Source organism: Semicossyphus pulcher, unplaced genomic scaffold (genome assembly GCF_022749685.1).
Source record: "Semicossyphus pulcher isolate SPU_LCO1_2020_fin unplaced genomic scaffold, fSemPul1.0.p SCAF_3, whole genome shotgun sequence".
NCBI lineage: Eukaryota > Metazoa > Chordata > Actinopteri > Labriformes > Labridae > Semicossyphus > Semicossyphus pulcher.
Window position 1 is genome coordinate 5,075,210 of NW_027211704.1, and position 25,078 is coordinate 5,100,287.

At 41.0% G+C, this 25,078-nt stretch overlaps 1 protein-coding gene across 1 annotated transcript; it reads left to right on the plus strand.

Moving 5' to 3' along the window:
• The first annotated feature begins 1,048 nt into the window (after window positions 1–1,048).
• lrig2 (leucine-rich repeats and immunoglobulin-like domains 2) lies at window positions 1,049–21,499 on the plus strand. The gene is made up of 18 exons (XM_069678829.1): window positions 1,049–1,186; window positions 2,373–2,447; window positions 2,833–2,967; window positions 3,151–3,294; window positions 3,450–3,593; window positions 3,843–3,986; window positions 4,309–4,452; window positions 7,042–7,122; window positions 8,866–8,937; window positions 9,084–9,152; window positions 11,419–11,582; window positions 11,899–12,210; window positions 12,946–13,227; window positions 13,687–14,127; window positions 15,639–15,791; window positions 16,702–16,842; window positions 17,399–17,668; window positions 18,254–21,499. Exons 2-18 carry the CDS (start codon window positions 2,377–2,379, stop codon window positions 18,484–18,486), a joined length of 3,000 nt encoding a protein of 999 aa, XP_069534930.1. The 5' UTR covers window positions 1,049–1,186; window positions 2,373–2,376; the 3' UTR covers window positions 18,487–21,499.
• The last annotated feature ends 3,579 nt before the right edge of the window (window positions 21,500–25,078 follow it).

The window sequence follows — 25,078 nt, forward strand, 5'->3', positions numbered from 1 at the left end:
TTATAATTGTAATATTAAAGGCCATAACTTAGCCTCTTGACATGTTGCATAACTTTATTTTTACGCACTACTCCCTACAATTTTCTAATTAGGTAGGCATTATGTATTTAGTATGCACAATGTAAATGATAACCCTCTTAGAAAGTGGAGAAATGACTAAACAGACTCCATACTTTGATGGACTAACTTTGTATTGTCTTGCTGTATCAACCATGTTGTCTGGGCTCTTTTTTTACCCACTGTGTTCATGATTGCTTGTTTGTCAAAGCACTTAGTAAAAAAAACGAATTAATAAAAATAAAACCTAGTTTAAAGCGCTATAACTGCAGACAAACAGAAAGTACCATCAATAACCACAAGGATGTGAATGGTACTTCATACAAGAGCAGTTATGAAAAAGTTTTTGCTGTGTACTGTTGAGTCTTCCACAAAAACATACTGACCTGAAATCCAATCAAATCAGTGCAAATGTTTGACAAGCGTACGCACTGACCAATAGAAATCCTGTATGTGTGCTGGAAAGGGGCGGGACATAAGATATTCTATGTCATCAGCGCAGGGCGCTTTGTTGTTCTTTCGGGATGGAAAAACGGAGAATTTTACCACTAATATGATCGAAATGAGAAAGAAAAATATTTCACATGGTTCCCTATAATCAAAAGCCAACAAAGCGTGGAGTCAAACCGATGTCGTCTGGTGAAAAGCGGAGTATTTGTGGGGCAGAATCAGCTCAGCGGTGAGCTAGCATTAGCTTCTCCAGCTCGGAGCGGAAGAATTCCAAGCTCTGGGAAGAAGGGGAGAAATCTCTGCTGGGATGCCTGACGCAAGTTGGGGAAACACTGTATTTTACAGCTCCGCCTGGAATAATGGCACTATATACATGAATCATGCCTTCATTTGATCTATATGAAACTATAGGAGCAATTACATGGTGATTTTGTAACTGTTTAGCGAATTAGCCACGTAGCTCCTTAGCCTTCAAAGGGAAGTCTTTCAAAATGGCGGAAGGTTGGCCCATTCCTCCGGCCCTCGTCTTCATGCTGTTGGGTTTGAGTGCTTGGGCTGTTGGATCTTGTCCTGCTCCTTGCTCGTGCTCCAAAGGACAAGATGAAGTTCATATTCTCGACTGCAATAGGAAACGGCTGTCGACGGCTCCTCAGGACCCACCAGATGGGATAACGCAAGTGTAAGTACACAATCGAAGAGACGCGAATGTGTTGAAGTTTGTCCTGCACGGAGTCCATAGCACTGATTTGTTGCTCAAACAGGAGCTGCACCACAACAAACAGAGAAACGCCAATGATACGTGTTTTAGCCACTTGAAATTACCTTGAAAAGATTTTACCTGTGAAGTTTTCTGTCATCCTTTGGACATTTTCATATTTTTAAAAAATGTATGATATGAAATCAATACAGTAAAAGTTGCGAGTAAAATCACATCCAAACTAATTTGTCCAGTCACTGCATAAATTGTGACGGCAATATAGACCTAAACAAAACCAGAATATGCAGTGAATTACCAAATTATTTTGTAGACCTCATTAAAGGCACTAAAATAATACAATACCCCTGCAATAAATCACGCAGGTTATAATGCATTTTTATAGTGTCAGAGATGCTGTCACAAGTTTATGGTCGTTTATGGCGTCTTAGTGCAATCTTTTAATATTCAATCCCCTGTTTATTACTATAATTCAAGGTAGTAGAAAGACCTTTTGTTTTACAGCACCAAGATCACAGATTCCATAATGACATTAGATCATTCTTTGTTAATACCCACAGGGAAAATTCGGTTGTTGCAACAGCACAAAGACAAGTAGCAAGAAGGCAAATATTGCTACTCATAAGAATAGATAAGTAAAACAAAAGATACATAAAAACTGGTATTCAAAAGTGACATAAGTGACACTCTAAAGTGACATGTATGGGTAAAAGCAGCAACATTTAGCAGTATGATATAATACGATATAAAGTTTGAAATAGTACAGTATATATAAGGTGCAATATAAAAAGTGTCAAATAGATACAGTATTTTATATTACAGTATGTATATGTATATAATGTAGTATGATATGGAATATTAAGTCAATAGTAAAAATCTAATATAAAGGTAAATTGCAATTAAATCATCCCTTTCTCAATCTTTTTCTACATAGGCTACATTGAGTATTATAATGTTGTTGTTGCTGATATGTTGTTGGGGTGTTGAGTTTAAGTGTTAGTTTCATATAGGCTACCCCAAAAACTGCTAACGTAATGGAAAGACTAAGCAGTGACAGCCCTCATATTTGATCTTGATTATCTGATGTAATAATTCAATATATTTTTTATGTATTAATATGTAACAAATGTTCTGTTATATTTTATTTCAGCACTATGAATCACAATGAGCTGACAGTTCTTCCCTTTCTTGGAGATGTCACCCCAAATATCACCTCGCTGTCTCTGTAAGTATAGAATCACCTTCAGGTTTTCTTGTCTCACCCGACCAATTCAAACACACGCAAAAGAAGCATTAAAATTTCTTTGTGAAAAGCTTTGTCTCCATTAATGTTTAAAACAGACATTTTCTGTTTGTATTATTTCTTGAAATTAAGATTTTTTTTTAAACAATGAGTCTGTTTAGCAAAAACAGTTTGCAAAGATGCACAGCTTCCAGCTTTTCATGCCTTGTATAATGTCTCATTTATTCTGATACCATAACATTAGTAAGGTACCATTAGGCCCTGTCTAATGTTACCCAGAATACTGCAGATATAAGCTGTTAGTCATGTTGATCAGTGTCATTATGACTTGGAGAACTAACACCTGATAATTATGTGTATGATTCAGAGTCCACAATCGTATCTCGGAGCTGTTGATGCATCAGCTGCAGCCGTACGTTTCCTTGGAGACACTGGACCTGACATCGAACTCTATATCAGAGCTCAAAGTTGGATCCTTCCCCTCCATGCAGCTGAAATATCTGTAAGCAAACGCTTGTTATTTATATCATCTGTTTTGTTTGTAGTAAGAAAGCATCTTGTTGTAAACCAACTGGCTTTGTAGTTGATCCTTGAATCCTTCACACACAGTAGGTGTAAAAAGAAAGCAAACATTTATTCTCCTTCCTGATTTCGGCTTTAATCTTTCTGCTCTTTTCACTCTTAGGAATTTGAGTAATAACAAGATCAGTGTTCTTGAGCCTGGCTGCTTTGACAACATCTCCAGCTCCTTGCTGGTGCTGAAGCTGAACAGGAACAGATTAGCTGTGCTGCCATCCAAAGTCTTCAGACTTCCACAGCTGCAGTTCCTGTAAGTATCTTATGATTAGTGTTTCTGTGCAAAACTGAATTCAATTAGCAACAATTAAGAGGCTGATTGTTGGCAGACAAATGTAGCAGGATGAATATACTCTAAATACAGGTGGCTCTGTTTTGTGTGTTTGTTTTTATGGATGTAAATTTCAGTGAAATGAAGCGTAACAAGATCAAGATCGTGGACAGCCTGACATTCAAAGGGATGGACTCGCTGAGGTCACTGAAGATGCAGAGGAACGGCATCACCAAGCTGATGGATGGAGCCTTTTTTGGGCTTAACAACATCGAAGAACTGTGAGCACATTGTTCTGTTAACTCGCCTCAGAAATTGTGAAATAGCACAGTGTTATACCATTGAAGCTTATAATGAGGAAGGCTGTATAAGCACATAGATGGGCGGAAGAAAACAATGTTGACAACGTTTCTTCGGACTGGCCATGCTGTTATCCCCGATCGCTTGAGCACATTTGTCATTAAAAAAACATTTATGTAATGAGATTTGTTTTTGTTAATGCCCTTTTGTTGTTCCCATCTGCGTCTCAGAGAACTGGAGCACAACAACTTAACCGAGGTCGCCAAAGGTTGGCTGTATGGCCTGCGCATGCTGCGTGTTCTGCGGGTCAGCCAGAATGCTGTCGGCATCATCCGACCGGACGCCTGGGAGTTTTGCCAAAAGCTGGAGGAACTGTGAGTGTTTTTATCTTCAGAGCTAAAATCCAAACACAGCTGAGAGTCCCCACTTTCTTTTATCAGCCCCGGGCTCTTAAACTTCATTGTGCATGCTCAGAGATGTTACCATTATCTTGCTACAGTAGCTCTCTGGAGCTGATTCACTGCTGTTTTGCCTCCGGTGAAAGTGCTGGATGTGTTTATTAACAATTTTCTTACAATTTCCCACTTTGTATTATCATTTTAAAAGTGGAGTTACATAAACACACTAGATTGCTCCGCCTGTAATACTGAAATAGTTTGAACTAATCAAAAACATATTTGTGGTTGTGTTTTGCAGAGACTTGTCCTTTAATCATCTAACCAGACTCGAGGAGACGGCGTTTGTTGGATTAGGTCTTCTTGAGAATCTGAACCTGGGAGAAAACTCCATCAGCCATTTAGGAGAGGGCGTGTTCGGTGGCCTGGCAAGTTTGCGCACCCTGTAAGTACTGCGTCTCTAATAAATCCGTCCAAGTTATGCCATATCTATTTGATCTGTTAACAAAGCTTAATGAAGCTCAGTGTGTGAAATATAACCAAGTCATGACTTGTTCTTGGCTCTGTGCATTCTCATGAAGGCTGCTGAATACAGTAGGTTTGTTCCACTCTTCATGTGTAGTTCTCGTTCTGTCTTAAAATGTTTTCCTTAATAGTTTATAGAATAAACCGTCGACACTAATGGTATTTTAAACCTGAGTCCTCGAATATAGTCTTTGTTGTCTCCTTATCCTGCTTGGCATTAGTCATCTGTTTAGTCTTAGATCAAACCACCTGACGTGTGACTTCCATAGAATCCTGTTCTCTGTGTTTTCTGTCCTCTGTATCTGCCCGTCATTGCAGCATGAAACGTGATTTAGAATTTTAAAGATCCCCTCCAGTGAAAGTCCAGTGTTTAACCTTGTAAACATCTCCATGTGGTGTTCTTCATGTGCTACAAGACATATCAGGGACAACATCAGCAGTCATCTCCATGGCTGGGCCTGTCTGCTTTTAAACTACTGCAGTTTACCAAAACATGTTTTCAGATTGGCAGGTTTGAGACGTCACAAACCGAAGGGGCCAATCCCGTTAATGGACGGGGTGACGCTATGCATATCATTATGTGCAACCTATGGCAACCACTTCGGCGATGCGCGAGCCAGCTGCAACCGTCATCGTAATTTTTCCAAACTCACTTCTGACTACTAACGTTAACATTACTACAACTGATTACTGCATTTCAAGCTAGCTAAGTTTCAACAAGTTGCTGCTAAACGACAGCAGAGACGTGTTTATGTTTTCGCGACGAGGGGGCCGGTTGGATATTTGCGTTGTGGGCGGGGACTATTCAGATTCAGGAAGATGCCATGGGAGGATTTTTACTAGGTGACATATTTTGCAGAAAAAACACGAGACACAATTTATTATTTCAAGCAGAGCATTTTATATGTCTTAAAACATGACTGGAGCTGCTCTTTAATACTGAATGTCCACCAAAGTTCTTTTCCCAATTAAAAATGCCAGGCATTATTACCAAAATGCCCAGTAGAGCACTTGAAACTGTAATTAGAGGCTTAGTGTTTTTCAGCTGAGAACATTTGGCTGCGTCTGGTTGTTAAAATAGGGAATATATGCAGAAGTAAAGATGTTGGTAAAAGGCTCTGGCCCTTTAGAGAGAAGGCTGAAGCCTACAGGGAGGGAGAACAGACCTGCTGGACTTCATGTGATGATCAGGGACCGATCAGTGTCCCCTCTATTATTGTTGTACAGCAATCGTGCACGTAGGATGTGCAACTTTCCTAACCAGGAAAAACACCTAACATACAGCTCCCCACGCCTTGTCAAGCTGCTCTCATTTGTAGTGTAGTGTAAATGCATTTTTAAGATACAGAGCCTAAAGCATTGTGAGCTTTATAGCTATGTTTAATAAGACAAAAACAACCCTAAGGAATGGAATATTCAACAGGCAATACACTGTTAAAGCAGAGTCTGTATTGTCCATGCAAACCATGTTTGATATTAAAGGTTGTTGTAATATTGTGCAGAGAGAGAGAGAGTAGACTGATGTCCACTCTGTCGCTGAGCCAGAGGCCAAGAGAGGAACAATGACAGAGTCTTTTGTCAGTGCGGGCAGAACGAGACTCCTTCTGCTCTGGGATTCGACTTCTGTTTGCTTTTTAATATTTCATGAAGCAGGGATAAACTAATATCAACACATGACGCACAACATTTCAGTGTCTTGTCAACAAATAGCAACAGCTCTGGCTGAGTCAGGGAGGGAACTGGAAAGTGCCTTCTCGGGTGATGAATACAATCAAGTGTTGTGTTCCGCTTTGATTGTTAAATTGGGATTAACCCCAGATAATGGGAGCAATTTATTATAAATAGAGCTATGAGTGGATCCCTAATCAGTGTTACTTTACGATGCTGGTGGAAGTCTGCCTTTCCTTTCACAGAATTTGTGTGCTTGCAGAATTGTAGATGACAGTTCTGAATCATTTTAATGCCACTGCAGAAGCTTTGAAAATACTGTGTATCTATGGCTCCGATTATCATCAAACATTAATTTGTTAGGAACTCATTATTTGCCACACCGATTGAGCGACTGAGCTGCCGGGAGAAAGGGGTCATGTTTCAGAGCTTGACCATCCTGGGAGCTTTCATGGGAGAGGGGAATCGGAGAGTGCCGGAGCTCTTTCAGAGGTGGCCAGGCATGAGGAAAGAGAAACAAAAGAGCCCATGACCCATCCTGTAAACACAAGGCCCCTCCGGGTTTCCAGCGGACCCGTGAACTGTCCCAGTGCTAAACAGAGCCAATTAATTTCCCCTCATCAGAGCAGCGGGGGCAGCGAACTGTGACACACTGTGGAAGTACGGTGTCTCAGATTGTTAGTCTCCTAACTGAGAGTCACTGCCTCTGACAACCACAGTGGAGATAATGTGCCCTCTGTGCGCTCTGTAGATTAAAAATAATCTTTGCACGAGGAGTCATTACAGGTTTAGTCTCTGTGGAGAGTTTTTAATGTCTCATGTGTGACTGTTTGTTTTTCAGGGATATCCGAAATAATGAAATTTCCTGGGCCATTGAAGACTCCATTGGCGTGTTTGATGGAATGAAGAAGCTGAACACTCTGTAAGCATACTCACACACACACATTTTAATTTCTTTCAGCTACATATATTTTGTGGTGGCGGCACGCTGCTGCTGCAGATTTCTATAAAGTGTCCTGAAGTTGCAATTTAACGACTCCGCTCCAAATGAACAGTCGTTTGCCTGCTCTCGTCGTGGCAACCAAATAAACAACAGTGGGACGAGTTTACTTCCAACGTCAAAAGGGCACACAGAATCATATGCAGTTCTATTACGCAATGTAAACAATCCATGTACCTATCAGCTGTATGTAACTGCGTATGACCCTACTCGTAAATTCATTGATTGTCGCTGTTTATAAAGCTTCTGAAAGGTGCAGATGTCATTCAGTAACGATCGATCGTTTTGATCGCTACGTCATTAATAACGTCCCCCGTGCACACGTGGCTCACGTGCTGTGAGAACTGAATTGCGAGAGAAAACATTTAACTTCTGTGACTTAATTAAACAGACTGCTGATGCAGACAGAGACCCAGACAGGAAGAGGGGGCTCGGCCAGAAGCTGTGCAGAGAGCAGAGGTGCAACTAAATAATAATAATATTTTTAAGTCAGTCAATAATGAATGGAAAACAGCGGAGACGGATAACAGACAGTCTCTCATCACTTCATTTGCCTGCGGTGTTAGCATGCGCCCTTAGCAGAGAAGATTAGCCAGGTCCTCATGGAAATCTCAATTGGAGATATGCTTCTGTTAAGCTTTGTGGAAGGAGAGCTGATGGTGTTTGTTGAGCCCACGTGCTGTACAAAAAGACGGACGACATGACCGCTCCCTAAAAGTGAAGCCAAACCCTCTCTATCGCCCCCTGCTGACTGGCTGCAGTATAGGTCATAAAGCCCGCCTCCTCCATGTTAACAGATGGGACATGAGTCAAACTATAAAATCAAAATACACAAATAAAATACAAATACATTTTTCATTAAAGTTAGTTCTTATCATGCTGATTTATATCCAAGTGTTGATTTTTCTGACAAGCTTAGTTTTAGTTAGTTATTTGATGCTGTCAAAAGGATGATTGACAGCTCTGTTGACAAATCCGGCTCCTGCAGCCGATCTGTTCTGGATTAGCAGTGTAGAGGAGGAACAGAGAGAGAATACATAACTGAAACAATCACTACAGTCATTGAAGTTTCCATATCTGTGAATGTCTGCTTCAGATTAAAGTAAAGAAGCGGCTCTGCTGTTAAACACGCTGACGTGGGGGTCTTTGCTGGGGGTTTTTCAGCAAGTTAAGTGTGTGTTTCGGTTAGTGGAAGTGGATACGGCGGCTCCACATGCTGATCTCTACTGCACAGCTCTTGCTCCAAATGACATCATCATTGCAAGATGGCAGCGCTTATCACGGTGGCTGTTTTGGCTTCAATTTTGTCAGCAAGAGTACATGGAGCATCGTCCATCTTTATATACAGTCATTAGTTTAGCCTCAGTACAAACTACCATCATTGTGAATGTCTAGTGAGTACTCTATAATTATTTTAATGCAAGTTTTAATGCCAATTTATGACGAGAAATGTGTCTTGATAATGTAAAGTTTTATCCACGTCTGCTTGTACTTTTAAAGGATTCATTTGCTGTGAAATTGTTCCTCTAAGTTTGTCCTAACTTGCTTCGCAGGCAAATTTTGGCCTTAAAAAAAACTGCTGATGCATACGTTCCAGGAAGCAATAAAGTGTTACCCAGGAGCACACCTTTAACTGACACCGTACAAAATATTTTTATTTTCCAGAATCCTCCAGCGGAACAAAATCAAATCGATCACTAAGAAAGCGTTCGAGGGCCTGGACGAGCTGGAACACCTGTGAGTAAACACAAACACCTGTTTCTCCACACTGAGTGTCACTCAGCAATCTGTTTTATCGTTAAATGATTAGCTGAAGGCTTTAATTTCCAACTGTACTGTTGCACCTTAGGTGTGTCTAATCCCTATTTCTGTCATCTCTGCAGGGATCTCAGCAAGAATGGTATCATGTCGATCCACCCCGAAGCGTTGTCCCACATGAAACTCAAAGTGTTGTGAGTATACAAGAGAAGCAGTCTAACCGCTTGTGTGTTAATGATACTTTGACTGAGTCATCATTACTGCTTTCATTAAAAGGGAATTATTATAATGTATAATAATAATAATATAATATAATAACACTGCAATTAAAGGGTGCGGTTTGGATTTTACATTGGGATTACATAAGTGTATGACTAACATCTCAACCACTGAAGTTGTTGATCTACTGTAGATTTATAAATAGTTTAACCAGTACTGGGACTTCACTTGTTGAGCCTTTAAGCCCATTATTTTGGTGATGATATTAACAGATATGTTTAACATCTGCATCATTAGATCTTGGTCTTACCAGACAAGTACATTCATTGCCTCGGTTGGACCAGCAGAGCTTTCAGGTTGCATCATCTACATCCTCTTCAGGCAGCTGTCTCTCCTGCCTGTGAAAAAAAGCAGCGGAAATATTAAGTCTCTCGCCTTTTTGCGGCTCCATCAGCCCACTTTTAGAAGTGTTTCTTGACCAGCGGCTAACAAAATTCTGCAGCAGCTGTCAAACACAAAATGTATCACAACAGTGGTCATATCCTGTTATTAATTAGCCTGCTGCTTTAATGAAATATAGCACTATTTGCCTGACGAATGGATTATGTGGCTTTGCCTGATAAGTTAGCTAGAGGGGCATAATGGCAGCACCCTTATAATTAAGATTTATTTTAGGATAAAGTCTATTAAAAACATCGCTCTGCAGGCAGTGAATCAATTTTCCTGTCTTGATTAATATCATTTAAACTCTAATTCGGCTCGCATGCTCGGTTGATTTCTCTCCTCCTGACTGGTTTGAAACCTGATACAGGACTTTGATAGCGGTGAGGCTGTTTAGATAATTAAATGACCCCTTTTAATGTGCTGGATTTGATCGTTTTCAGCAATTTTATACGGCTGTTTTTCAGTGCTTTTTTTATTGTGTCTGATTTGAAGAAATCTAGTGGGATTTGGATATATTGGGTATTTATTCATGTACTTGAGCTGCTAGAAAAATTACTTCGAGGTGGCCTAAAAGGTTTCCTAACTCACTGTAAGGTTTATCAGAGAGACTTAAGAGGTATGTTGTTGTGTTATGGTATTTTACCCAGACGATGGCGCTATCCGGTAGTTAATTGGTGACATCATATTTCCGGGTCCAAGCTGCTACAGCGTCTCCCATTTACAATATGCTGCAGTGCAAAACTAAGTTGGATTTTTGCTAACGCATCGTCACGAACATGGCCGCCACCCTCATAAACAATCAACGTTACCGTAGCCAACCAGCGACTGCTGGCTACAGCACTTTTAGCTAGCAGGATTGCAAACTTGACATGGTGAAAACAGATGGTTGCTGTGATTTGTGTGTGTTTTAAATGAAAATATATTGATTAGTGTTGAAATAACTTTTATACACGTTTTTAATTCATAAATACCCTTTTCCCTCTGGGATACCCCGCCAAAAACAGACTGTGTCTATTCCGGTGTGACCTATATTACCGGATTTTACGATGTTGTTTGGTGTTGAAAGAAAAAAACAAGGATGCTCACTGTTACTCAAGCAGCTTGGCTATTACACTACTACTTTTGTTGTCAGAGCAAATCAGCCCTGATTTAATTATTCAGTAAAACTGAAACTTTAATTTTAGTACCGTTAAATCCAGACTATAAGACGCAGTCTGTCTTTGGGGGGTATCCCAGAGGGAAAATTATTTTCTATAGCTATTGATTAATAAAAACATGTATAAAAGTTATTTTAACACTATTTCAATTTGACACACATTCAAAACACACACAAATCACAGCCTACCATCTTTTTTCGCCATGTCGAGTTTGTAGTCCTGCTAGCTACCGGTGCGATAGTTGAGCTCAGCCTACGTTAACGTTGATTGTTGAGAGGCTGGCGGCTGTACTGGCGGTCATGACGACACATGTCCGAGATGAAGCTTTAACTAGATTATAGCGCCATCTTCTGAATACATTAACATACCTCTCTCTGCATTTTAAACTGGTATATTGGTCGCACTGGTATAAAGGATGCAGCACACTTTTTAGATGAATGTATTAAACGTGGGTCTTATTTACGGTAATTAAAACCAAGACCAAATCATAAATCACTCTCTGAAACTCCTGTAAATCTAAATTCACATTCATTTGCTCAGTGAGTTCCTCTCATCCTTGTATCCCGGCAGTAGTTTGATGATTTAATCTAATTGAACACCGACTCATCTCACACTCCCCTGATTACCTGTCTGTTCTCAGCGTGCTGAACACGAGCAGCTTGCTGTGCGACTGCCACATGCAGTGGTTGGGGCCCTGGCTGACTGACAGCCAGTTCCTGCAGGCTGTCTCCGCTATCTGCGCTCATCCCGCCAGCCTTCTTGGTCGCAGCGTCCTGTCCATCAGCCCGGAAGAGTTTGTTTGTGGTCAGTCCAATTCTGTGATGTTTTTTTGTACTGCTGCCAGTCTGATCCAGTAAAGCTAATCTTCTGTGAAGAGAATGAAATATGTATGTCAGTGTGAGAAACGATCGGCCTTGGAGATTTTATGGGGTTGTTTTGAAATGTATTTCACAAGAACAGCACATTATTACAGCCCATAATCTTTCGTTTCACATGTTTCATTTTGGATTTATCCCTAACTCTATAGGCATACTTTTATGTTGAACTAATATCTGTACACACGGATTTTTCAACTAAGAAATGTACCAAATTTACATGTTCTTTCCTCGCACGTCCACAGATGATTTCCCCAAACCTCACATCACCACTCACCCGGAAACGTCCGTGGCGCTGCGGGGGAACAACGTGACTCTGAGCTGCATCGCCTCCAGCAGCAGCGACTCTCCGATGACCACGGCTTGGCGGAAGGACGGGGAGGTGCTGTACGATGCAGAAGTGCAAAACTATGCCCGCTACCAAGAGGGAGAGCTCATCTACACCACCGTGCTGCACCTCCTCAACGTCAACTTCACCGATGAAGGGCGCTACCAGTGCGTGGTCTCCAATCACTTTGGCTCCAACTACTCCAACAGGGCCAAGCTGACAGTCAACGGTGATGAGGATTTCTCTTTGTCAAAGAATGTTTGCCTCTGAAATGTAGAGGTTTGTGGACAGCTACTCTTATAGGCGGGCATGTGTGAAGTCTTTCCCAGTAGCCATTAGGGTGTTTGAGGTCCTTCTTATGCAGATCTAAAAGGACAGGAGTGAGTCATCTTGGCTGTTCGTGTTTATTTGTTGTGCTAGCTGTTAGCAACAAGCTAACGACACAGTTGTGCTCCTTGGGAGGAAAGGTAGGAGCAGATATGGACAGCGCCGTGTTTCTTTATTTCTTTATTACCATGGCTACAGCCAGCTATGAGGTCAAAGAGGTCAAGGCCTATGTTATAATTTCCAAATTATAATAGTTGGGGCTGTAGAACTGTATTGTCAGGACATTGTGTTTTATTTAATATAGACTGAGTTCAGATACAGCCGATAAAAGTTGATATCTTCTTCTATCTTCTATCATCCAATAGTTTTATTGTTTTTTTATTGAGATTATGTCCTTACTTAATGGACAATGAAGTGCTAGCCAAAAAATAAATACAGTACAACTCTATGGTTTTATTTTCATTGCTTTCTTTATCTCAGTCTGATGGAGATAATGTTGTTCCCTTCTGTATAGATCCGTGTTTGTGCTGTATTGACTCTCAGATGAACGTCGCTTTGGACAAAGGTGTCCACTGAATGAAACTGTAACATTGAACTTCTCCAGCCTCTCCTGACTTTCTGTCCTCTTATCTTTCAGAGCTGCCATCCTTTCTAAAGACTCCCATGGACCTGACAATCCGGACTGGGACCATGGCCAGGCTGGAGTGTGCCGCTGAAGGCCATCCATCACCCCAGATTGCTTGGCAGAAGGACGGAGGCACCGACTTCCCCGCCGCCCGGGAGCGCAGGATGCACGTGATGCCAGACGATGACATCTTCTTCATCGCTAACGTGAAGACGGAAGACATGGGAGTTTACAGCTGCACGGCTCAGAACGCAGCTGGCAGCCTGTCCGCAAACGCTACGCTCACCGTGCTGGGTGAGTCACACACCTGATTAACAGAGCGTACTACTGATGTTTTTACTGCTGGGTCATTTCCGCTGAGTCACTTTGCTCGAACTGGCTGCTTGTTTATTCTCGTCTCTCGTGACACATCCTTGTGTTTTGTGTTTCCTCCTCAGTATTTTAACTAAGAGCACGTAAGACCTAAGACCAAACCTAATTGTACTTTCTCATCTTTGATATCAAATATGCATTTTTACTATTTCAAGACACATTTCCTCGTCTTGCTCTCTGACACAGCTGCTGAGATTTTATTGAAGCTATGAGTCAATAACTCATTTAACGTGATCAAGGCTTAAATGCTACGACTAAAGAGCAGTTCATTGTAGAAATAATAAACTTGACCTCTCACAAATCCATATTAACAGTGTGAAGAAAATGCAAATGGGATAATCCTTCTTAAATGAATAATCAATGAATCCTCTTCTCTTCCAGAAACTCCATCCTTCATGCGGCCGCTGGAGGACAGAACAGTGGCCCGCGGTGAGACTGCCGTGCTTCAGTGTATCGCCGGAGGCAGCCCGGCACCTCGTCTCAACTGGACCAAAGACGACGGTCCTCTGGTGCTCACAGAGCGACACTTCTTCGCCGCAGCCAACCAGCTCCTCATCATAGTCGACGCTGGTCCTGCTGATGCTGGGAAGTACACCTGCATCATGTCTAACACTCTGGGGACAGAACGAGGCCACATCTACCTGAGCGTGTCGCCGTCGCCAAACTGTGACACCGGCACGGGGTACGACCAGGACGGCTGGACCACCGTGGGCATCGTGGTGATCGTGGTGGTGTGTTGTGTGGTCGGAACCTCGCTGGTCTGGGTCATCGTCATCTATCACATGCGGAGAAAGAGTGAGGACTACAGTATCACCAACACAGGTCAGCAGATTATACACACTTTGATATACAATACAACCCTTTATTAAAAGCAGGTAGTCTCACTGACATAATTTAAAGAGAGACCTGTGTACAAGATATAAACATGTACATATACAGATTACATTTGCAGTGTTTGTTTAATTGCAAGTATATGAATAAAACCTTTGAAATGTGCAAGAGAAATAAGAATGTAACTTTAAATATTCTTTTGGAGTGCATTCCTTTTGTGTGCAGAGAAGTATTTAAACCCAGTAGGTTTAGTGTGAACAGTAGGTACAGCTAATGTAAAAATGTCCTGTGACCTTAATTGCTGTTTAAATGTAAATGTGTAGAATGTGTTTTTGCAATAGAGCCTTAAAGATGAACAACATACACAGCACCTGCTCCCCCCTGTTAGTTAGGAAGGACCCTCCCACCTTTTTTATACAATGCAACCATGAGTGAGAAATTTAGAGTGAGAATTTTGCCTGTGATGAAGCCAAGTACACTGTGATACGCAGAGTAAAGAGGCTTTAAGGAGGAAAGAGAAGCATGCAAACATTATGACCGTACTTGCTTAGACATACTATAAAATTCAGTGTATAAGACTCACTTTTCATAGATTTTTTTCACCTAAAAAGGGGGCGGCGTAGAAAGAGGTATGTTATTGTGTTACGGTATTTTACCCATAAACGGTTGTTAAGCGGTGATGTCACACCTCTGCATTACACCGTTTCCAGGTTCAAGCCGCTGCCACGTCTCCTATTTACAATATGCCACAGTGCTGTTTTGTGTTTTCCTCTCTGTTTTAAGTGAGGAAAACTCACTTAATTGTTGCTAACGCTACGTCACCGACATGCACTGTCATGTCACCAGTGCAGCTGCTACCCTAACAACAATCAACATTGCCGTAGGCTGAGCTCAACTGAAGCACCAGTAGCTAGCAGGATTGTAAACTCGACATGATGAAAACAGTTAATAGGCTGTAATTTGCGTGTTTTGAATGTGTTTCTAATGAAAATAAATTGAAATAGTGTTGAAATAACTTTAAGTGTTTTTAGTAATAAATAGCTATAGAAAACCGTTTTCCCTCTGAGAGACCCCCAAAAACAGACTGTGTCTTATATTCCTGATTTTACCGTAAGTCGCAGTCTGTTTTTTATTAATAAAAATGCGTATACAAGGTAGATTATATCGCCATTGTCAGGGTAAAATACCATAACACAATACCATACCTCTTTCTGGATTTTATACTGGTACTGTATATTGGTCGCACCGGTATATAGGAGGCAGCCCACTTTTTAGATGAAAAAATGTATTAAAAGTGCGTCTTATACACTGAATTTTAAGGTAATTGTAAACTGTACGATTCTTCTTCCATAAGAGAAACGTGATTGTAATAATGTGCTGCAGTGACCAAGAGTGACTGCGTTTTGGAAATGATTTAATGTTCCCTTGCTGAGGACACTGTGTTGTGAGGATATTTGTAGAACTTGTCACCGTGTAACAAAATGTGTTTCTGTCTGTTATAGATGAGATGAACTTGCCTGCAGACATCCCCAGCTACCTCTCCTCTCAGGGCACTCTGTCCGAGCCTCAGGAAGGCTACAGTAACTCTGAGGCCGGCAGCCACCAGCAGCTCATGCCTCCTCTCTCTAACGGATACGTGCACAAAGGAACAGACGGTGAGTCATGTTGGTGATTTCACCATGTTTGACGGCGTAACACAAACATTTGTCTCGGTAAATTAAAAGTTGTATTTTTACTTTTTGTATTCTTGTGATGAGGAGTAATTATCTTGTAAGGTCTAGACGTTGTTTTACCACAATGACAGGACAATTATGTTGTGATCTTAATATAACGTTTTTTCCTTACGTAAGCGCACAAACTCATAGTTATTATCACTACAAAGAGAAGGTGATGTCTGTTTTTACTGTTGGACACGCTTTATTTTTATCAGGCAACATTTATTCCTCCTGCGGCTGAAACCTAACACAAACATGTACCTTGTAATATCCCTGTAACAGTTAGCTTCCAATACAATGTAGCGACTTAATTAATATTCCATTACCTGTGTTGCTGTGGTGGTCAGTGATTCAATTATTTTATAATGTATTGACTTTTTATTAGACATGAAGTAATTTCCGTTACAGTCTGACTTATATCCGCTGATCACAGATCATGTTTCCACATCATATTCATTTTCAGCTAATGGGTGGGTGATGTCAGTCTTAGGAACACTAAAAAAACAGAGCTTGTTATGTCAACAACAATAGGAAGAATATGTTACTCTGGTATTAAATAAGTGAGATCCTAAATACATTTTGTCTTCTTTATTACTTTATTTAATTTGTGAGCTGCTGTAACGACTAAATTTCCCCTGTGTGGATCACTAAAGCTTCTTATCTTCTCTTAAACACAAAAATGACTTTATGAGCAAGAGGAATAAAACACATAAACGGGTGTTGTTAAAAATCACCTCTGAAATATAAAACATAAAATGAAGCTTATCAGGATGCAAAAGGTTTTGGATGCTCCGTCATTCATTAGTGTTTGGGGTTTTGTATGACGCTGTCTAATTATCATGTATGTCAGGTGTGTGTTACGGAGACACGGGCAGCGAGGTGGAAACGGAGGGGAACGGTGCGCTGCACTGCAGGGTCGGCTCTCTGTTCACCGGCCGTAGCAGCTTCCACCCCGGAGAGCCCCGCGAGGGACTAGCTGGACTCCCCAATGGTTAGTGTTATCTACACACACACATGCAGTTTTGTGTTTTTTATTAATTTTTAGGAGAATCGATTATTTTCTTTACTTTTATTATTCTGTTTTACGATGGAATTTGGGAATTACAGATTCAATGCCTATTCACGTGGTCTTTAAACTCGTTAAACTAATACGCAGATGTTTTCAGTAAGGAAGGTATTTTCTCATACGTACTTATATTTTAGTCTTATTTTAGTATAATAACGTTTGAGAAAATTAAATAAGAGAGACTGCTTCTAAAAAGGACTTCGACTCAAAATCATTAAATCAGGATGATAGTAACAGTTGCTGCAGTACAAGCATAGATGCATATGATGATAGACATATAAAATGTACCCATCAAAACTGTGTTACACATCTGACAGAATAATTAAAGAGCAGTTCTTTCATATTCATTCTATTTCCTTTCTACCTGCACACACACTATAATTGTTTTACATATAATACATATATTCTGACAGTGAAAATAATCAGTAATCAGTTGTACTGCAGACATCACACTCACTGAATGTAAATTCTTTCCTGTCAGGTGGCGCAGGTCCTCTTGTCATCTGCTCCGACTGCTACGACAACGCCAACATCTACTCTCGCACTCGGGAGTACTGCCCCTACGCCTACCTGGGGGAGGACGACCCGCTGGACAAGACTCTGCCCGGCCTGAAGGAGAGCTTCAGCGGGCACGCTCAGCACGAGGACTCTGCACTGGAGAGCCTCATTAGCAACCAGGACTCCTCCGTCTTTCTCACATCCCATGAAAAAAGGTTGAGCAGCCACACTCCCCCGGAGCACTACACTAATGGTGAGACTTGGAGACAGAGCTTCTAATTTTAACTCTCAGAGGAAGGTGGTGACACCGTCCTTTGTCAAGGTGCAATCTCTCCTGTCCTCCCTGCCCAGTTTTGGGGTTGTTAAGGCAAGGGTTGTTAGGCGTTAAACCTTTTCCTTTCCTTTTTCGGAGCTGTTACAAATCTAAGCTTGCCTCTGCAGTGTAAACACGGAGGTCATCGATTTACTGAAGCCAGTATTTTACAGATGAGAGATTTCCCAGTGAACTGGTAAACTAATAAAATTGTGTTTGTTAGCAATATTGATTTTCTTGAAAGCACTTTCTCTGGTGAGATTAGATCAGTAACAAGTGTGTTCAAGGTCAGCTTGGCTAACTGATGGTAAACAAACTCGAACCTCGTGACTTAAATGTTGTCAAAAGCCTAAAAATATTGTGCTCAGGGATTTTAAGCACCGGCCTGAGAAGCTGGAAACAGATCCATTACTTAATAATTAAATAAATCCATGATTGCTAAAAACAATAGTATATGGTTGGCAGTCAGTTAGTGTGAGATAATGTGCAGGTATCTAAGTATTGTGTCTCTTTCTTTCTTTGCAGATTCTCTTAGCAGATCCTTCTGGGGAGAGGGGGAAAATCCGGCCTCAAAACCCCACCCAGGGGCGTCCCAGCACCCAGTGACTGTCCACAGGACACCTCCTCTGACTTCCTCCACAGACGGAGCAGAGGAGCAGAGTGAAGCAGAGGTGGACTGTTATTCCAGCCAACACACACAGGAGCACAGAAGTGCCTCTAATAGGACTAACCCTCAGGAGCATCCAGCTCCCACATAGGTCCTTAACACTTTGCCCACGTTCTGCCTCCGAGTCCTCGTAGCTGCACCCCCTCTACTCCCCCCACCCACTACCTCCAAAGAGACTCCTCACACTCTGCCAAAGATGCTCTCTTGTATGTTTACATTCCCCTTTCACTCAAGAGGACATATTATCGGTCTCCACTGTGGAAAGACTGCTGTGTCTGGCAGGAGAAATGAACCTATAATTAAAGTGACCTCCTCCTTGACACCTCCGCTGGACGCCTTTTTCTCCTCCACTCCTCTTTGTTCTGTCTCAAGAGGAAGCGATGAATGTATGCTTTAAAGAGCCCCGTCGGATGCTGCCGTGAGAGGACGCCAAGACACGGTTGAGTCTTTGCAAGCTCTCTCCGTACTCCCTGCTGCTGTGGGGCTGAGAAATGTATCTCAGCATTCGTGGTACAGACACCTGATGTGGCAAATACAGCCCAGCTTTTCCCAAGTGGTTAAATGGGTTAAAAGGCGGCGGATGTACAGTAGTTCTCAGACCAGCAGTTTGTGGTTGGGAGAGAACATTGAAACATGCGTCCCACATTCCTGCAGCCATCCCGACTGACTCTAAACTATGCTATCTGCTATCCTGTTATGCAAATCCCAGAGACAATGACACCAAACTGTGGTGTATATTATAAATATATATATATATATGAATATATCCTATATCATCTTTATCTCATCTTGTTTTTGTCCTATGTGAAACGCAATAGTTGAAGCTTAATTTTCTGTCTTTTTTGACGAGCAGTTTGGGGAGGAAGCGTACAATTTATTTGCACATGTGACAATCGCTGGCTAGTTTCTGTTGGTTGTCTGTCTGATGGCCTTTTTAACAAGCATTCTCAGTAACCTTGATCATGTGGCGTTATGGTTTTTATACACAGTATGCACTGATTTGTTTTCCCTTTTATCACATCTTACCGGCACTTAATTTAATGGTGGCAAACCTTTTTATGCAGTGTGCTTGCCGTTTGACAGTTTTATCTCCAAAAGCTAAATATCCTTCCATAAATCTTGAGTAAGCCTTGGTTTCACTTGGGACTGTGAAAAATGAGAATGTAATGTATTATTTTATACATGTATGTATGTGTACATAATGTTAGTAATCTATGAAATTCCTTGTTCCTCTAGCTGAGAGGTTTAAGACAGAAGCTGCAGTAATTTTAAGCATATTCATTTCAAGTCTTCTTCTGTCTGCGTTATCGAGAAATCGTACCTGTCTGTTCAGGTAACAGCTGCCACATCCAGCTGTACTGTTTCCAGATGTCCTCTAAGATGTCACAGGACTGTTGAAAACCCTCTTGATTATTGCACTTCATATTTGCTCGGATGTGCTTGGTCTTGGCCTTCTTTTGTGACTCTTAAGAAAACAAATTTTTGCTCAGTTTATTCGGCAAAACGCTTTCAGTTGCTAGTTATTTAGGTTCACACATCTAAAGCTAGTGTCATCTTGTATAACAGACCTGCAATAAATTCTACCTCCATGAAGTTTGTAATTTAGTTGTATCCGTTGTATTGAGTGGTTGATGAGGGGCCTGTTCAACTTTTGGAACACGGCCGCGCTCATCAAAGTCACTTCTCCCTCACCGACCAATCAAAATCAAGAAGGGGCGGAACTTCAGATATCAATTTTTGCAGCAACAATGGCGGAGGATTAGCGTATCGTTTCGCTTTTTCCGGGGTACAATTTCCGTGTCTCGAGCTGCTGCTAACGCCAGGACACGATTCCTTTCCATTGTTTTTATGTTTTCTTTGTAAAATTTAATTGAATTGAAGCAAATACTAAGCATACAGAGCGATTTGAAACGGACTTAACGGTCACTACGGAGGGAAGCGGAAGTGCCGCTAGCTTTCGTAACCTAGCAACAGTAGACGCCGGCGAGAAGTGCTCTGAAATTGAGGTTGTGTGCGCTGCCAGCACACAGATCGGTACAGAGGTTCTAAACTGTAAATTTTGGAGGCAGCAGGTTGTGTTGCTGTTGAACCGCATCATTTATATTCTCCTTAATGAATGGAGGATTCATTGCAGGGATGTTACATCAGAGTGCAGTAGCTTTAGAATGCTGTACCTGTTCATTAAAAAGCCTGACTGGGTTTTTATCATATGATCTCAATGTGACAACACATTTAAACGGTTTTTTTTTGTCATTTCTCTCTTATGTTGATAATCAGCACTACAACATTCTGCTCTTTATTTTGGACCAAGATTTGTCCCTTCTCTCCCTCTTTCGTTAGCGGTACACTGAGTGTTTGAGGGTACTGCGTTCAAACACTACAAATCAATCATGCTGAAAAATATATCTACAGTTAGCTTGATGCTATTATTTTAACTGTAATGTCACAAAGTGTAACATGACCATGCGAATTATGTTGCATAATGGGCTATACTTATGTGTTGAGCAGGATCAGCACAGCTGCACCTCTTCATTGGTAGGCTACATGCAGATGTGAACTGCATGTCATCTCTTGTTTTCTTTGGGTTTCAACCTGTCAATCATGCTTTCACCTTTAATTACCAGATCAGCACATTCCCAGCCTCTCCCTCTGAATTAAACTAAGACTTGTCGACCAACCAAAACTGTTTTACAAGCCAAGACTAAAATCTATATATGTAAAACTCTCCTTACTTCTGACTTTTGTTCTTATTGGTTTTAGACCCCCTTTGAGGTCAAATTCCCCTTTTTTAGTGATTAAATGAAACCTACAGTGATGAGTCATTATAATAGAGCTTCATGTCGGGGCACGCATCGATTTACTGTTAATTGTTTTCTGCCAACACAGCAAAACATAATGTGCATTCGTATGGTTTTATTCTCTGAACGTCCTTGATGACTTTATACCAAAGTTTAGCAGTAACTGCTCGGGCAATATTCCAATGCTGCTTTTTTTATGTCTTGTCAAACTTTTGCATTTTGTTTTTCATCACTTTTTTTTTTGCCTGTACATTCTGTAAAGCATGTCTCAAGAGCCTTTTTGTTACGTAGCCATTATTCAAAACATTAAACATAAATTCTGATAACTTGGTTTGGATTGTGAATGTCTTAGTAATATGATCTTTATATTTATTGTTGATTGGCTGCAAATGCATTTTCATCAGTGGGCCATAGGCTCAATCACCATTGTGTTACCTCATTCGGTGATAGAGACTTAACAGACATTTACTTACATGAAAACCTTCGAGATTATTACTTTAATTGTTTCAGTTCCTGTCTTTCCTGCCTGTAAAAGGAGGCTTTAACAGAAATGAAAATAAGTTGTTGCAGGATTTAAATTGAGTTTGCTTGTAATTCCAGGCACAGGGGTTTTTACCATAACAGATTTGTGGGCACACCATGGGACGATTTAAAAGGCCACGCCATCTGTAATCTGGATTTAGTCATGCCAAGCCAGCACAAAGCCAGCTAATATTGCTCTTAAAAAACTGTTGGTCCATCAGCAGTTTTGACGTTAAGAAAAATATTTTTTTTAAAGGTCTCTGCAACGTTAATCCAGTAGGATCACAACAAACAGTAGTTACATGCTGAATCTGACAGTTTCAGCCTTTTTAAAGGTTGTTTGTTTGCATCCCTGCTGATCTACTCTGTCTTCATCAAACACATGATAACAATGTTAATCTCTCGCTACAAGGCGATGAATTATTCAGCACAATGTCCAGGGGTTGCAACTCTGTATTTAAACGCTGACATCTACGTCTCACACCCAGAGAACACAAACGACTGCTGCTTCATAAATAGGACAGTAGGTGTGTTCTTGCTTCCAGTTATAGAGCTAATTAACTCGACAACACGGCGCCGTCATTTGACGGTCCTGTGAGTCAACACGCCCATGTGCTCAGAATCCATCATGCTGTACTGGAGGAGAGGTTTTGGGAATAGAAAACTGTGCTTCTTTTATCACTGCTGAGAAGCACGTCGAGCACTAATCTCCAGAGAGGAGGTGACATTTATGGAGTTTAATTAACTTCCAAAGCTTCACTTAAACACCACTTCAGCTTGAATTTTATATCAAGTATCAGGGTGAAACTAGGCCCCACTGTTTAGAAGTAATCTGATATTCAGTGATAGGGTTGGATCAAATCTTGAAAAGGGATCCAAAAGAAAAAGAAGGATTAGATTGGGTGATCTAGTTTTGGTTTATAACACCTCCTATTTGTGTTGTTAAAACTTTCTGAATAATTGGGAAACCTTTCATCCAAAAAGTCGAGATCTTCCTGATCACAGCAGACGGGAGGATTCAGGCTGGAATTCAAAACAACAAATTATTCCAATTAAATAGTAGATAAAGTAGACTGTAGGCTAAAGAGGGACAACTGGGCCAGTTTCAAAAGATTTGAATCTGTATACGAACAAGATCTCCATCATCTCCACCACTTCTATTATTCAGGGGGGGCAGTGGAGGCAGTGTGATGCTTTGGGCAATGTTCTGCTGGGAAACCTCGGGTCCTGCCATTCATGTGGATGTTACTTTGACACGTACCACTTACCTCAGCATTGTAGCAGACCAAGTACACCCCTTCATGGAAACAGTATTCCCTAATGTCGGTGGCCTCTTTCAGCAGGATAATGCGCCCTGCCACTCTGCAGAAACGGTTCAGGAATGGTTTGAGAAACACGACAACGAGTTCAAGGTGTTGACTCGGCCTCTAAATTCCAAACAAGGACAAACAAGTCCTTTTCATGGAGACCCCACCTCGCTACTTACAGGACTTAAAGAATCTGCTGCTGACGTCTTGGTGCCAGATACCTCAGCACACCTTCAGAGGTCTAGTGGAGGTCGGGGGAGACGGGTCAGGGCTGTTTTGGTGGCAAAAGGGGGGCCTACACAATATTAGGCAGGTGGTCATAATGTTATGGCTGATCTGTGTATCTCACAGTGGTGCCAATCCTTTTTTTGTCTTCTACTTTACTGTACTGAAAGTCTCTTTTTATCTACGTTATCACTCCAACAGTTAAACAAATCAAGTGCAAAATATACTTAAAGTGTAAACTACATGAGCGGTTGTATTGGTTTATTTATTTAAAAGTTTTTATTACATTTCATTAATAAATTCCAGCCTGAATTTAACCTTCTGCAGCCTCCAGCATCAAAAGAACCACAATCCTGCTCCAAAGTTTTGAACAACACATCCTGAGGGTTTAATCCAGATCAAAACCAAACTGGATTACGTGATTTAATCCAATTTCAGAATCTTTTTTTCTATTTTGTGCAACCCAATTTCAAGACCCGATCCTTCCTATTGGGGTCAGATTACTTTTCAACAGCTAGGCCTGCCTTTAAACACAACAGAGCTGTTTATTTGTGTAGTGACAGTTTGATACAAACACACAAGTGTGTGAAAATGTATGAGCTCATGCAGAAACCTGTGTGCTCGCCGGCTATGAAACGTGTAGGCTCTGCATGTAGGTGGGCACACCGTTCCCCCCCTCGGATAAAAGGTCAGATTTTCAGCTGCAGACCTACTTACATGCTGCTGATTTATGCATGAACACAGAGCAGAGGCTACAGCGTGTGCATGTTCTGCATAAACAATCAGGAAACAAAGCTGTGGATAACAGTCAGTCAGTGACAATTAACCATTAAAATCAGCTCAGGCATGGGCTCACAGGTCATGCATGGATGGATGCAGTTGGATGCAGTGAGGCGTGATGGTTGCTGTGTAGGTATGCAAGTGCAAATCAAAGACCTGAGGGAGGGATGAACTGGAGCAGCAAATTGTTTGAGTTCTCTCGTTGTGCCAGTAGGTGGCGCTGTGGAGACGCTGATATGTTCTCCTCAAGAGTACTTACCTCACTGTATGCAAATGAAGAGTCTTAATTAGGTGTAATTTGCTCAGCATGCTTCTTATTAGGATTACATGCTCTGTGTATTTTTAGTTAGTCACTTATTCTACCTTACATTCCAGAAAAGAAACACAAGTCTGTCTGCATGTAAACCATTTACACTTTATGTTCTATATTTCACTTATATTTGAGATGTCATTTTTATTTCTTATTCTGTTATTTTTGAGCAATCTGGCACCACGATTTCCTTCAGGATTCAAAGGTTTCTTATCTTATCTTTTATATGCCAGTGTACCCGGGAGGCAGGGATGGTGCTATTGTTTTTATAATAATAATAATAACTCTTTACATATAACACCTTTAAAAACAGATGTTTACAAAGTGCTCTTACAGACGAAGCAAAGGCAGGAGCTCGGTAAGATAACAAAACAAACATATAACAGTGCGGTCAAACAGAGAGTCGCCTGGAAAAATCAACAAAAGGCAAGAACACAATGCAAACACACAACAAGGTCAACAAGAATACAAGCAAGTTAAAGTGATGAAACAGGCAGATCTCGAAAGGCAGTTAAAGCAATAATGCAACACAAATAAACAGGATGAATAAAATAATTAAAGCAATAAAAGATTATAGTTTATTTTAAATGTTTCACACAAAAGTACAAAACACACAGGATACAGATATGTATTTATCTCTGGGGGTTGTTTCTATTCTCTTTAACTGTTTGTGTATTTCCTTTTTTTCTCATCCTTTCTTCCGTGTATTTTTTTCCTTATTGATCAAAAAACGATTGAACA